This window comes from Sycon ciliatum, chromosome 9 (assembly GCF_964019385.1).
Source record: "Sycon ciliatum chromosome 9, ocSycCili1.1, whole genome shotgun sequence".
Taxonomy (NCBI): Eukaryota; Metazoa; Porifera; class Calcarea; order Leucosolenida; family Sycettidae; genus Sycon; species Sycon ciliatum.
Genome location: NC_088651.1, coordinates 26,408,372 through 26,423,184, shown reverse-complemented (window position 1 = coordinate 26,423,184; position 14,813 = coordinate 26,408,372). Strand labels below are relative to the sequence as shown.

Genomic DNA, 14,813 nt, shown 5'->3' with positions numbered 1-14,813 from the left:
GTGTCGGCGTCATTTCTTCTGGCCTGGCATGTCGAGCTCTGTTCGTTTGTTTGTACAGTGTTGCCAGGTGTGTGCTGCAGGCAAGTCTAGTCGCCAGCCTGTCGCCCCGCTCGTGCCGATGTTGGGTGGGTATCCGGGTGACCTTGTTGCCATGGATCTTGTTGGTCCCTTTCCTGTTACTCAGTCCCGCAACCGTTACCTACTCGTCTGTGTGGACTATTTCACTCGGTGGCCTGAGGCCTATCCTCTACCAGACATCACAGCTAGAACTGTTGCACATGCCTTTGTTAATGGTTGGGTTTCTCGGTTTGGTGCTCCTGACCGGATTCATTCCGATCAGGGCGCTCAGTTTGAGTCTGCTTTATTTGCTCAGCTTTGCTCCCTGTTGCAGGTTCGGAAGTCACGGACAACACCATACCACCCTGCTGGTGATGGTTTAGTCGAGCGCATGAACCGCACACTGATCACCACGCTCAGACTGGATGCCCGTGGCCACCCTGAATCCTGGGACCTGCATGTGCCTCTATGTTTACTGGCGTACCGGACGGCTGTCCAGAAGTCAACCGGTGAAACACCTGCACTCCTAATGTTTGGGCGTGAGCTCAGTTTGCCGGCGGATATTATTTATGGGTTGCCACCAGAGTACCAGGATGTCTCGACACATGAGTATGTGCAGCGTGTTCAGTCAGTCCTCCAGAGTACTTATGCCCGTGCCCGTGCGACCGACGCCGTGGCCCATAGACGGATGAAAGACTACTATGACCGACGTGTCCATGGTTCGTCTCTACAACCTGGACAGTATGTGTGGCTGTTGGATACCGCTGTGAAGCCAGGCGAAAGCCGAAAATTACACAACCCGTGGACTGGCCCATACGTTGTCCGATCGCTGGCTGGTCCAGTCGTCGAGATCGTGTTGGCCGCCGACCTACGCAAACACAAGCGGGTGCATTACAATCGCCTGAAGCCCTGTCAGCGTGCTCCCAGTATGTTGCCGCCTCCACCTCAATCCATGAGCGCACCATCGGCCGCTGCTTTGCCGCCGCTAAGTACTGCGTTTATTTGGCCAGACTGTGATGACGCTGAGTTTGCTCAGGCTGCTCCTGCGCCTGTTGTGCCACCAGTACAGCCTCAGCCCGTTAATGTACCAGGCCCACGTGACCATTTGCGCAGAAATGCTGGTCCGCCTGCCTGGCACCGTGACTACAATATGTAACTGGTACACTGACTGTCCGCTCTGGGTGACTCCAGTTTAATTTAGGATGCTATGGACTTGGATTGCGATAATACATTAGGCAGTTCATTTTGTACAGATTTCTAAGTGTGTGTGTGTGTGTGTAAGTGTGTGTGTGTGTGTGTGTGTGTGTGTGTGTGTGTGTGTGTGTGTGTGTGGTGTGTGTGAGAGTGTGCGTGTGTCAATGAGTAGGTGAGTGAATGTGGTGTATTGTATGTGGTGTAGTGTATGTGGGTCAAGCCCATGTGAGACAGTCCATGTGTGACTGTGCATGCCCGTGTGCGCATGTGTGCCGGCATGATTGCGAGTGCGTACGTGCGTGAGAATGTGTGTCCTATTTTCTTCATATTTCATTTGGTATATGCCGTGTTGCTTTGAATTTGGTGTGTTGTGTTGATGTATTCTCTTGAAATCGGGGACGATTTATTTTCGTAGGGGGGAGTAGTGTAGGAGTTGCATTTTAATGGAAAGTATATTTTTCGCAGTAAAAGAGTATTTATTTGTAGAGCTTGTGTTGATACAGATTCCTAGGTTCAAACCCCAAGATGGGCAGTTAGTTACATTTTTCTCTCCTTGCGTATTTTGTATCTGCATGTTATTACCCTTTCCGTGAGTCGCTCGTGAGTAATGTATGAGTCGTGTATGGCTAAACCCGTATTTACCCGTATGACTGCTGCTAGTGTTATTGTTCTAGAACATTGGCATAATTAACCAATCACAGTTCACAGCTCTGGAATATTCTAGAATTTCGTCGGCAACCGGTTTATATAAATTACTGATCGGTTGATGACCTAAAAACATGGCTGCCGTTCGCCGCGTGTTTTGTCTTCTTGCATTGTTCTTTTTTCGTCGGCAACCGGTTTATATAAATTACTGATTGGTTGATGACCTAAAAACATGGCTGCCGTTCGCCGCGTGTTTTGTCTTCTTGCATTGTTCTTTTCTTGTGCTCTTTTCACTTCTTATCTTTACTTGCCGAGTGTGTAACTAATAATTCTGTCCTAACGAGTATTCGTGAAACCACAAAGTGAGTGCTTTGTTTGAGTGTGTGAAATTGTCTCCGAGGGCCAGCTACTACAGTACGACTAATATTAATAATAGATCAATCTATAACAGGGACCCAGCGGTGTGGATGCTGAGGCCTGGCGTCATATGTGCTCCAGTTTCACGGACGCTTCAGATGGGTTGTGTGATGCGCTTGTTTCTTGTGCCATTAGAGTGGCCACTGAGCCTATTGATGCTGGTGCATTGTTGGCGTTCACTGCATGTCGCTTGCTGCCCTTGGACAAGCGGCCCGATGTCAGACCAATTGGCATCGGCGAGGTTGTTCGTCGCATTGTGGGGAAAGCAATTGTGTCCATTGTGGGCCCTGTGGTTCAGCAGGTTGTTGGCTGCTCCCAGCTGTGCGCCGGTCAGGACTGCGGGGTGGAGGCGGGCATACATGCTATTCAGGAGGCGGTTGATCTAGAAGAGACCGATGGAATTCTGATGGCAGACGCGAGAAAAGCTTTCAATTGCCTGAATCGCAGCATCTGCCTTCGGAATGTTCAACATCTTTGCCCGAATCTGGCCACTGTTTTAATTTACACCTACAGGACGCCTGCATGCCTATATGTCGATAGTGATTGCATCTTGTCGGAGGACGGAACAACCCAGGGAGACCCTCTGGCAATGTGCATGTATGCCATTGGCATGATGCCTCCCGTGCACAAAGCTGGACAAGCCGGGACTATCCAGTCTTGGTTTGCAGATGATTCCGCAACGGCGAGTGTGTTGCGTAGGCTCCGTCGTTGGTGGGACATCTTGGCAAGTGATGGCCCAGCTTATGGATATTTCCCAAATACATCAAAATCGATTCTGGTGGTGAAGGAGCGTTGCTATCGTGAGGCAGTTGAGCTGTCCAGCGACACCAGTGTCGTCATTACGTGTAATGGAGCTTGGTACCTGGGGGCAGCCATCGGCTCAGCTGACTTCAAGGAGAATTGTGTATCGACTAAGGTCCAGGAGTGGGCTGATGAGCTAACTCGATTGGCTGACTCCGCTCGCTCGCAGGCCCAGGCAGCATATTATGCATATGTCTCGGGCTTGAGAAGTCGCTGGGCTTTCCTATACCGCGTTCAGTCTATTTCTCCGTCCCAGTTCCAGCCACTGGAGGACGTGATAAGCACGAAGCTTATACTAGCAATGACGGGTCGGCCACTGCCTGGCACAGTGTTGAGGGAAGTACTCGCAATGCCCTGTCGTTTAGGTGGCCAGGGCCTGGTCAGCCCGATGACTTTGTGCTCCCAGTATGAGTCGTCTGTCGCCATCACAGCATCTCTCTCCCGGCGTATCGTGGATCGTGTTTCTGATATTGGGAATTCTTTGATTGGCATCCAGCGGGAGAAGGCGAAGAGGAAGAAGGAAGTACGTCATAGCCAGGCGGAGTCGGCACAGCGTATCAGCAATGATGCGTTGGACGCCTTGCGACACACCATTGTCCTCGCCCGTGAACCTGGCACCTCGAGTTGGCTGACTTGCCATTCCATTGAAAAAGTATGGCTTTTCACTGAGCAAAGCTGAGTTCATGGACGGCTTGTGCCTGTGTTATGGTTGGATGCCGCCGAGGTTACCAACTCATTGCTCTTGTGGACGGGACAATGGTATTGACCATGCCTTGTCATGTCCCCTTGGTGGTTTTACCATTATCCGCCATAATGAGATCCGGGATGTGACAGCCTCTCTCCTTCAAGAGACCTGTCACAATATCTCCATCGAGCCACTGCTGCAGCCACTCACTGAAGAGAGAATGAGATACAGGTCTGCTATTGTGGAGGAGCATGTGCGGCTTGATGTAGTGGTCAGTGGTTTATGGGGCTGACGTTTTGAGCGTACTTTACTTGATATACGGGTTTTTAATCCTCATGCACGCTCAAATCGATCTGCACCACACACCACTGTCTATCGGCGCCATGAAAAAGAAAAAGCGACGATGCTATGAAGAGAGAGTGAGAGAGGTGGAGCATGCGACGTTCATGCCTGTTGTTCTGTCAGCAAGTGGTGGCATGGGAAGAGCGGCGACAGCACTCTATCGCCGAATCGCGTTATTGAGAGCGGAAAGGAGGAAGGAGCAGTACTCCCACGTAATATCTTACATCAGATGGCGTCTCTCATTTGCCCTGTTGCGATCATTCATCATGTGTTTGCGGGGTTCACGGGGTCTTTTCCGTGAGCGATCGTTTCGGCATCCGGAGTCTGCTGAGCTGGTTGTTGCCGGGGCCCAGGTTGCTCGCATGTGAGAATCTACAAATTGCAGCAAATTATTCTTATTATAAATACTGGACGTGGATATTGAATTAAACTGTACTCAGTGACTCTTTACATTTTACAGGCTACGTTTTATTATTATTATTGTAAAGCTTTCTTTTTGATCCTGTCTCTTATTGTTGTGACCTTTCCACAATATTGTGTTGCGTTGTTTAAAAAAATTACCCAGAGTCACCCAGTTCAAGAGTACTCAGAGTCACCCAGTTATCCAGAGTCACCCAGTTACCCAGAGTCACCCAGTTACCCAGAGTCACCCAGTTACCCAGAGTCACCCAGAGTCACCCAGTTACCCAGAGTCACCCAGTTACCCAGAGTCACCCAGTTACCCAGAGTCACCCAGTTGCCCAGAGTCACGCAGTTACCCAGAGTCACCCAGAGTCCACCAGTTACCAAGTCACCCAGTTGCCCAGTCACCCAGTTACCCAGTTTCCCAGTCACCCAGTCACCCAGTTACCCAGTTACCCAGAGTCACCCAGAGTCACCCAGTCACCCAGAGTCGCCCAGTTGCCCAGTTGCCCAGTTACCCAGTTGCCCAGTCACCCAGTTACCCAGCTACCCACTCACGGAGTCACCCCGTCAGCTAATGACAATGCATATAGCCTAAACCTGCCGACAACCTTACGCTGCCACCCTGTGTTCAATGTGAACGCGCTGAAACCATACGAAGTGATAGCAATTCCTGGGCGCCGCCAGCCGCCTCGGCCGCCTACAACTGATTTGGATGGCAACACAGGGTACATTGTGGAGGAAATCTTGGATCACCGAGTATGCAAAGGCACACCTGAGTTTTGGTTAAGTGAAAGGGTTATGACGAGACAACCTGGGAGCCAGAAAATTTTCTCAAGGACGAGTCCTGAAGAAACATTGCTCCACTTGTGTTCTTTAAAAATATTTCATTCTATTTTGTTTTGCACAACCGAGAGGAGGGGGATGGTGTAACCGTTACACCTTCTTCTGCCTTCCTATCACTGCACACCTATGTACGCGCCTATCACTGCACACCTATGTACGCGCCTGTCACTGCACAGCTTGTGCGCGCCTATTAGTTGCACACCTTGTGCAACTTCTAGCACTTACTGTTCATGGCTAACCTTGGCGCCTGTTATTCTAGCTACTGTATAAAACTGCTTCTTTACTAATAAAGAGACGATTATTCCTCAGTTGACTAAGTGAGACGTTTACAGGGACGGTCACAGCAGCGGGAAGCGTGTATAAAGCGGGAGTAGCGGAGACAGAAGCGGCATGGACATGATCATTCTCGACATCCATGTCCGCCTGCTGCATGCTGGTCCAAGCTACACCCTCGCCTCAACTTCTGGGTTCGTCATGGTCGTCAGGCTGTTCGCTTTGAACTGAAGTTATGTCTTGTGTGCCTTTGTCAAGACTCACCACTGTATCGTCTTACTTTGATGCCGCCTCTACCTGCTGAGCGTGTCAACCCTGCTAATCCATTTGAGTTCACCGGTCTAGACTACTTTGGACCATTGCTGATCAAGCAGGCCGATTCCTCCACCACCAAGGTGTGGGTCTGTTTATTCACCTGTTTCGCTGTCCGTGCAGTCCATCTCAAGTTTGTGGATGACTATGAGCGTACATTTCTTCTTCTCTTGGTATGATCATCTCAAGAGCTAGGTGGAGGCTATTTGGGCAGGCCCTTCAGCTCCCGGCGAACTATTCACCATTACTGAGCATGGGAGCGTGCTTCGCAGAGCCTGGTCCAGGGGGCTGGAGGGGACGACGAAGACATACGCTGGAAACGCTACTCGTGACGAGATGATGCCAAGCAGAATGAATTTTCCTTGTCAAGCATAGTCGATCTGGAGGCGTTATGGGCCCTTACTGCTGACCGAAGCGGTGGGTGGGCTTCTGTGCCCGTGTGGTGTCGGCACCTTAGTTTTGTCTTCTTTTTGTCTTTTTCTGTAACTGTTGTGGACTTGTGTATCTATTCGAAGTGGCTTATGCAAACACTTTCGGCTGGTTTGCATGATTTGCACCATCTCCGCAATTCAATTGGCTGTCTTGAAATGCTATGAGGTACAGACATATATATATAAATAAATAAAAGTGTCGAGAGCTCCCCGTAATTCGCAACGCTGCTACTTCCAAACCAGCTTGTCGCGCACAGTACAAAGTAGAGATAGCGACTTCGGCGATGATATTTTAGGAAAGGATTTGCTACCCACACTGGAGCTAGCGCCTCTCCGCCGACTTGACTTGACACTTGACTCGGACTCAGGACCGCTATAATACCATTGAACCTTCGACTGGGCAAACCTGCAAGAAAATTTTGTTGTGCCCGGAGGTGAGAGCGTTGTGAATGAGAGAGGGTCGTCGACGTCTGATTTTTTTCGTCCCAGAGCGACACTAACTCAGACTGCTATTTGGTGTTCGCTAGGCATTTGTTACGCTGAAAACTGAGTGTCTGTGCTAAGTTATACCCGTGGTGATGTTTGTACCTGGAGAACACTATAATAAGTGATGCTCTTCAGCACAATATTCTACAGCCTACTCAAGCTCAACTGATGAGGTGAGATTTCCCCGAAACGATGTATAGAGAGTGGCGCTTTCTTGCAGGGTTTCCGAAACGAATTAAATGGCCTTCTCGAAACGAAGGTTAAATGGCCTTCGGAAGTGCTCTGGATGGCAGTAGTGGGTAAGTCAAGTATCAAGTCACTGGATAAGCGCAAGCTCCAGCGTGGCGTGAAAACCACCCTTCACAACAAAATACCGCCGAAGTAGCTGCCATTACGTCTTCCTTTTTCCGATTATTAACCCCAAGTTTGCTCTGACCTCTTTTGTCCTTTGTAGAAGGCTCGATTACAATCCTCTTATTCTGACACCAAGTCTCTATGTCAGTTTATATGGTATCGGCACTATCTCCGCTAACCCCTGTTCCGGGTGTGTCTATGTTAACTCATGGGTTGCTCAGTACTTGAATCAAGGTAAGCTATGACATTGATGGTGAACATCATTAAATAAGTGCCAAAGGAATGAATAGTACATTGTATCTGGAATTCTTTCATCATCCCCTATTGTTATCAAGATAATGTTGATTCAGAACGAGCACCGTTTCAACAAAATTAATCGCTGTGTTTCTAATAAAGGGGACGTGGAGACAATCATCTTAATAATGCAATGAATATAACTCTATTTGCACTCATATCACAACCATGGCGACGAATAAAGTATTATAGAACGTTTTTTGTCACAATTAGAATTTGTGACTGGAGAGAATTATGAAACTACAATAGAGTTTATACACTTGGAGTGAAAAATCACGAGGATAGAAGAATGGAGAGTAGTAGGGTAGACACACCCATTCTCACAGCAATGCAAGCTCCCGGCTAAATGAAGTCCCCTCACACCAGAACACAGGGGTTTTATAGTGTTGAGTATGGAAAGTATTTCGACAAGAGTGTAGACAAGAATGAAAAGGAAAACAGGACAACGACAACTCAGACAACACTAGAGATCCACTGGAGCACGCCCTCTTCTATACGTAGGTGGCTCTCCTTGCCAAGGGGAACGAGCGGGAAATACGAATAGTGAGTATGTACAGGTCGTAGCATAACTACACCTATTACACTGTGCCCCCTAGCAAAATTTCATGTCCACGGGAATACCTAGGAAACAAACAAAAGAAAACAAGCCAAAATAAACTCAGTCCAGGACATAGCTAGCTAGTTGAGCATGTGCAGTGCGAACACGGCCAGAACGACCAAAAACAGGAGAAGAAGTACGGACCAGACCAGAAGACGGCGGCTGAAGCGGTGGATCATCATCAGGTAGCGTCAGCGGGTCAGAACAAGAAGTAGTAACGGCGGGCAGTTGACAGTCGGGAGGACGGGATATGGCTTCAGGCGGACAAACAAACTTGCCACTGGCAGCATCATAACTGAATAAACCCTCAGCAAGAACAGGATAAGACGGAGCAAGACGACTCTGAGGCTTGAAACAATCAGGTGACGACGGTCCAGCGGCAGAGGCACCAGGAGGACGAACAAAACGGCAGGAGGAACAATCTCAGCAGCCGGAGGAACATCAGCAGCAAATGGCACTTCAGCAGCAGCTGAAAACGGTACATCACGGGCAATAGGCGGCGGATTTAGCGGAGGAGACGGCACATCTGTCACCAGGACAGCGGGACATGGCATCAGAATTCCTGTGTCGAGACCCGGGGCGATGAACAACAGTAATGTCGAATACAGCCAAAGCGTCTATCCATCGAGCTTTCCGACCACGGGGCTCCTTGGTTGCCCGCAACGCAGTTAATGCAGAATTATCTGTCCACGCAGTGAACTCGCGACCTAGCTGATAATGCCGGAAGTGGTTAGCGAAGAAGACAAGGGCCAGGGCTTCGCGATCGCTGGCGTCATAGTTTTGTACGATGTTTCAGGTTGTCGCGCACAGCCTCGAGCCGCAGTATGCCGTCGAGGTCCAGGAGTTGCTCCTCTCCCCGCCCGAGGAGACACAAAAGGGTTGCTCGTCCCACGGACACAGAAAAGTGAACAAGCTCGTTTGCGTGAGCTCTTGGGCACAGTCGAACTGGGCGACCAGCCCCCAGTAAGATGCTCCGCCGTATGCAGCAACTTCTTGGCGAGCGGCAACTGGATGCAACAATACTCGGGGAGCTCTTCGTACAGGGCTTGCCCACTCCCGTCCGGCTCGTGCTGTCCTCCACGCCTGCATCGCTCGGCCTCAGTGAGCTCGCCACGATCGCCGATAAGGTTGTGGAATCTACGCCCCCCCCCCCCCACTGTGTCCGCAGTCGCTACTACTACCAGTACAGCCGCACATCCCCCTGCCAAGCCAGCGTGCAGTGCTAGTGACGACCTTTCTGAGTTGCGGACCCAAGTGTAACAACTCGTGGCTGCCGTGCAGGCCCTCACCACTGCTTCACCACATCACCCTGCACGGGGACGGTCAGGCGAGCGCAGCTGGGATAGGGCATCCCCACCTCGCCGCCCTGGCCCCAGCCAGTCACGGTCCCCATCCCGTTACGGAGATGCAGGAGGGGGGTGTTGATACCACCGCCGGTTCAGCTCCGCTGAACGCTCCTGGCGTGCACCATGCGTCTCTCTAACATCACTACCTACAACCTAGGCAAAAAAGACATAACCTGCCAGCATACAAAGGGAGACGAACAGGGTGTGGCTGATCGGTACATGCGCAATGTCTATCGCCTACACGGTCTCAGTAAGTCCATTGTGAGCGACCGTGATCCTCGTTTCATTGCCGAGCTTTACCGTGATGTCTTCAAGCAGCTGGGAGATCGCCTCGACTTTTCAACTGCCAATCACCCGCAGACTGATGGTGCAACGGAACAAGTGCATCGGACAATAGGTAAAATCTTACGTTCAGCAGTTAACCATCGGCAGACTAATTGGGAGGAACTTCTGCCGATATGCGAGTTTGCTTACAACGACATGGTTCAAGGATCTACAGGTGATACTCCATTCTATTTAACTACGGCCAACATCCGTTATCTGCTGCAGACGCCCTTCTCCAGGCGGAGGTTTCAACTTGCCATGAGGCGCAATCCTGGGTCAATCGCCAGAAGTCAGCACTGCAAGTAGCAAATGACAGCATCCTGGATGCAATCCGAAGCCAAGAGTTCTATGCCAACCGGAGAAGACGGAACTCAATGTTCAAGGTGGGGATGAAAGGATGATCTACAGGGACTATTATAACCACGTCAGTATCACGAGATCAGCCTTGCGCTAAACTGAGACCACGCTGGTTCGGTCCATTTACAGTCAAGAAGGCATCTGGCGCGACTGTGCGGTCGGACCTCCCAAGAACATGTCGTGTCCATTCGGTGTTCAACAGAGCTGCCCTGAAATAGTTCGTTACTGATGAACTCAATCCTTAGTCATCAGCTCCACCACCAATAATTGACCTTGCTGGCAATGAACGTTTCATTGTCGAAGAAGTAGTTTCTAATAGAACTCACCGCGGAAAGCAGCAGTAATTGCTAAAATGGAAGGGTTACAATGAGCCGACCAGGGAGCCTGCAACCTACTTGATGGATGATTCCGGGTCACCAATCTTTCCCTTGAGGCGGTATCTTCAGAACTCAATTGAATGGGAGGGGAGAAGTGTGATAGTTCCCACCTTTGCCTATTAATATTTATTGAATGCATTTCACACCCCTCTCTCATGCAGACAGTATTCACACTTCCTTCTTACTTGACACTTCGGTTCTTCTCACATTCTCATTGGTGTTCTCTCTATCACCTTGTGCTATAAAACAAGGCTCTTCTCAGTTGAGAGGGTGTGTTATTTCCAAGCTACTAATGCAATCTATTTCATCAGTGGATGTCATCCATGTATCCGGTGACCATGTAGATAAATACCAAAACTATCGCAATTATTGCACTTCCCTGTGTTCTATATTACTGGGGTCCATTTGGATCCCGCCCGCATTCTCCGTAATAAAAGTGAAATCCATCATGAACCTCTAACCCAGACTGTTTATTTATCTCGGTTATTGTGTTGTTGAGCAATACATGAAGTTACAGGGAGATGTGATGCAGCAAAGTAAAATTATTTACAATATCATACCCTGTGGTCCGTTTGGACCCCACGATCCGGAATGAGGGTTAACAGTGAATAGGAGGTTCTCCATTTGGCGATTCAACCTTGCTTACCAGGCTATTAATGCGGCTCATTCAGCCTCTCACACCCAGACAGCTCACTCAGCCTCTCAATACGGCTCACTCAGCCTCCACCGCGGGGCCCTGCCCAGCTGCCTGCATAGAGCTCACTCAGCCTCCACCGCGGGGCCCTGCCCAGCTGCCTGCATAGAGTTCACTCAGCCTCCACAGTACGCCCTGCCCAGCTGCCTACACAGGGCTCACTCAGCCTCCCCAGCAGGCCCTGCCCCGCTGCCTGCATAGAGCTCACTCAGCCTCCTCAGCTGGCCCTGCCCAGCTGCCATACACAAACATCCGCACAGCTCTAAGCTGTCACTCCTCACTCACTCACTCATTCCGAGCCTGGCAAAGCAATTGACAAACCCTCCTATTCCCCAAATTGGTTGCTCGTTATGTGAGTGCGGCATGCAGATGCTTGTGTTAAAGATACAAAACATCTACTAACGAGAGAGGACCTGTACACCTGTTTTACCAGGTACACATTTTATCCCTTGATTCCCTGATCCAAGCAAGTGTGCATATAAACACCAGCACGCCAAGCTACCTCCCGTATTCGTAGTTGCCAAGGACATTTGCATGACGAATTGCGAAACCTGAATCGAAAGACCAAATCAAAATGGTATCATCGAATTATGAAAACGAAATGCCACAAACAGAAAGTCACTACAATATTCTACTAAACGCGATGTTCGTGTAACTGTTGAATCCGAACAAGAGACTGACAAAGGGAACAAGTAGGTTGGTGGAACGACATTTATAAGAGACGGGATGACTAAGACCAGGACGAACGAAACGACTACATTGTGATTATTGAAGAGGGAGATTATTGAAGAGAGCTTATTGAAGAGAGAGAGTTGAAGAGAGAGCAACGCAATATAAAGGGCCTGGGTAGCTATGGCAAACATGGACGCGCAAGTAGCTACCCAGGCCAAATTAATAATGCATGAACTAATGAATTATATGAATTAATACTCATAAAAAGGACACACTTCAGGCTCATTACAAAACATCTTAAAAGTTTTTGTCTTCACAAGTATACTTTCAAGCCTTCTCGTCAGGTGAAATACAGGCAAGGGAAAAGGAGCAGGAACAGTGGATTAAAATAGCACATTAGAGCTTGCGGTAATGTAGGTTAACACATTGCACAAGCCACCACTTCACACGCGCTCCAGCGGCTTCCAAAGAGCCCGCAGATCCCACGCTATTCATTGATGCATGTCAAGTAACACGTACATGCACGCTGTGGTGGCATGTAACATGCGTACGCCGGAACTCACCTGAACTCGCCAGCCAACCAGCCATATGTGGCTGCAGCACACATCGGAGCTTGAACCCGTAACGCATACACCATACTTTGCGCTGGCCGTATTGCTACTTCATATTTGCTTTGCTTGGGTAGTGAGAAGAACACCGGTTTGTTCCTTTCTCACCCACCCACCTCTTCCCATCTATGAATAATATTGATATCCTTGATTCAACACAGGTATCATAACTCATACAAGACGAAAATAAATAGGAGTGCTGGGCCAGCTATCTCCTCTCATCTGGCAATTATCACGGTCTTCGGCCATCACACTCATACTCCCACACTCCTGCCTCCTAACGGGCATTGCACTTCGTGCGTGGGCCGTCCACACTCCGTCCATTTCATGGGCGCCCATCTCATGGGCTGCACTTTGTGCGTGGACATACATACACACTATCATACAGGCCGTCCACACTCCGCCCAGTTCATGGGTGCCCATTTCATGGGCTGCACCTCGTGTGCGTGGGCCGTCCACACTCCGTCCATTTCATGGGCGCCCATCTCATGGGCTGCACTTTGTGCGTGGACATACATACACACTATCATACAGGCCGTCCACACTCCGCCCAGTTCATGGCTGCCCATTTCATGGGCTGCACCTCGTGCGTGGACTATCCTACATGATTATCACATGCCAGATTCGGTTACCCAGCACTCCATGAATCCTCCATATGATGTGTGCTCTCCACTGGTCTGCAATAGCGAGTGCATGCGTGTTAATGAATGAATTAATATATTGTAATTACTTGTGGGCCTAACATAACGATGAAGGACATGTTAGGAACAATAACTAGTAGTTTCCCATGACGTACGTCCTGCCATATTGCTGGTGACGGCTGATCAGGTGTGTCTATTTACACGCGGATGGTGAACCAACACAATACGTAAAGACGAGAAAAGGACCAATACGTGACTAGGTATGACTAACAGTCTACCAAGGTAACGGTATCTTTACAATCAAGTAGTGCGAAAACAACGCCTAATTGGAGCCTCCCAAGTTGGACGATTGTTGGTGAGCGCTTAGTAGATGCTTTGGAGCTAGGTGTCGAATGTCTCAATATCCTTGTTAGTTTTGTTTTGTTTTGTTTCTTTGCTGTATAAGTTATCTTTAACTGTTATTCATAACTAGTAACTTATTAAAGTTGGTTGCTCCAACGAGGAGTACACGCTTCTTGCCGAACTTGACACTTGACTGACTCACGACTGCCATCCGGAGCACACCAGGAGCAAGTCGCACCTTCCGCTCGGCAAACCTGAAAGAAAGCACCACTCGCTGCTCAATACACAGTGTTTCGGGGAATTCACCCCTCGTCAGTTGAGCTTGAGTAGGCTGAGGAAGATTGTGCCTGAAAACCACAACTTATATACTGCTCTCCAGGCCAAACCATCACCAGGGCTACAAACTTACAGAGACGCTTTGTTTCCAGCGCGACAAACACCTCGTGAAGCCCCAGGTAGCAGCGTGAGTCAGAGTCGCTCATGGAGTTGTGCTAAACAGACGTTGAGAGCCAGTATAGCTATTCACAACGCTGTACACCTCCAACAACTAGTCGCACGTCCGCGTGAGGGACAACAATACGAACTTAGAAGTTGCGACTTCGGCGGTAATGTCATGAAGTTGGTTGCTCCAACGAGGAGCACACGCTTCTTGCCGAACTTGACACTTGACTGACTCACGACTGCCATCCGGAGCACACCAGGAGCACGTCGCACCTTCCGCTCGGCAAACCTGAAAGAAAGCACCACTCCCTGCTCAATACACAGTGTTTCGGGGAATTCACCCCTCGTCAGTTGAGCTTGAGTAGGCTGAGGAAGATTGTGCCTGAAAACCACAACTTATATACTGCTCTCCAGGCCAAACCATCACCAGGGCTACAAACTTACAGAGACGCTTTGTTTCCAGCGCGACAAACACCTCGTGAAGCCCCAGGTAGCAGCGTGAGTCAGAGTCGCTCATGGAGTTGTGCTAAACAGACGTTGAGAGCCAGTATAGCTATTCACAACGCTGTACACCTCCAACAACTAGTCGCACGTCCGCGTGAGGGACAACAATACGAACTTAGAAGTTGCGACTTCGGCGGTAATGTCATGAAGTTGGTTGCTCCAACGAGGAGCACACGCTTCTTGCCGAACTTGACACTTGACTGACTCACGACTGCCATCCGGAGCACACCAGGAGCACGTCGCACCTTCCGCTCGGCAAACCTGAAAGAAAGCACCACTCCCTGCTCAATACACAGTGTTTCGGGGAATTCACCCCTCGTCAGTTGAGCTTGAGTAGGCTGAGGAAGATTGTGCCTGAAAAGCACCACTT

At 49.6% G+C, this 14,813-nt stretch overlaps 1 protein-coding gene across 1 annotated transcript in view; it reads left to right on the top strand.

Moving 5' to 3' along the window:
- The window catches only part of LOC135824637 (protein slit-like), a 244,559-nt gene that overhangs the window by 145,120 nt on the left and 84,626 nt on the right, over positions 1-14,813 (top strand). The window contains exon 5 of the mRNA XM_065337361.1: positions 7,346-7,479. Within this exon, the coding sequence (XP_065193433.1) occupies positions 7,346-7,479 (134 nt within the window). The remainder of the gene's footprint in view (positions 1-7,345; positions 7,480-14,813) is intronic.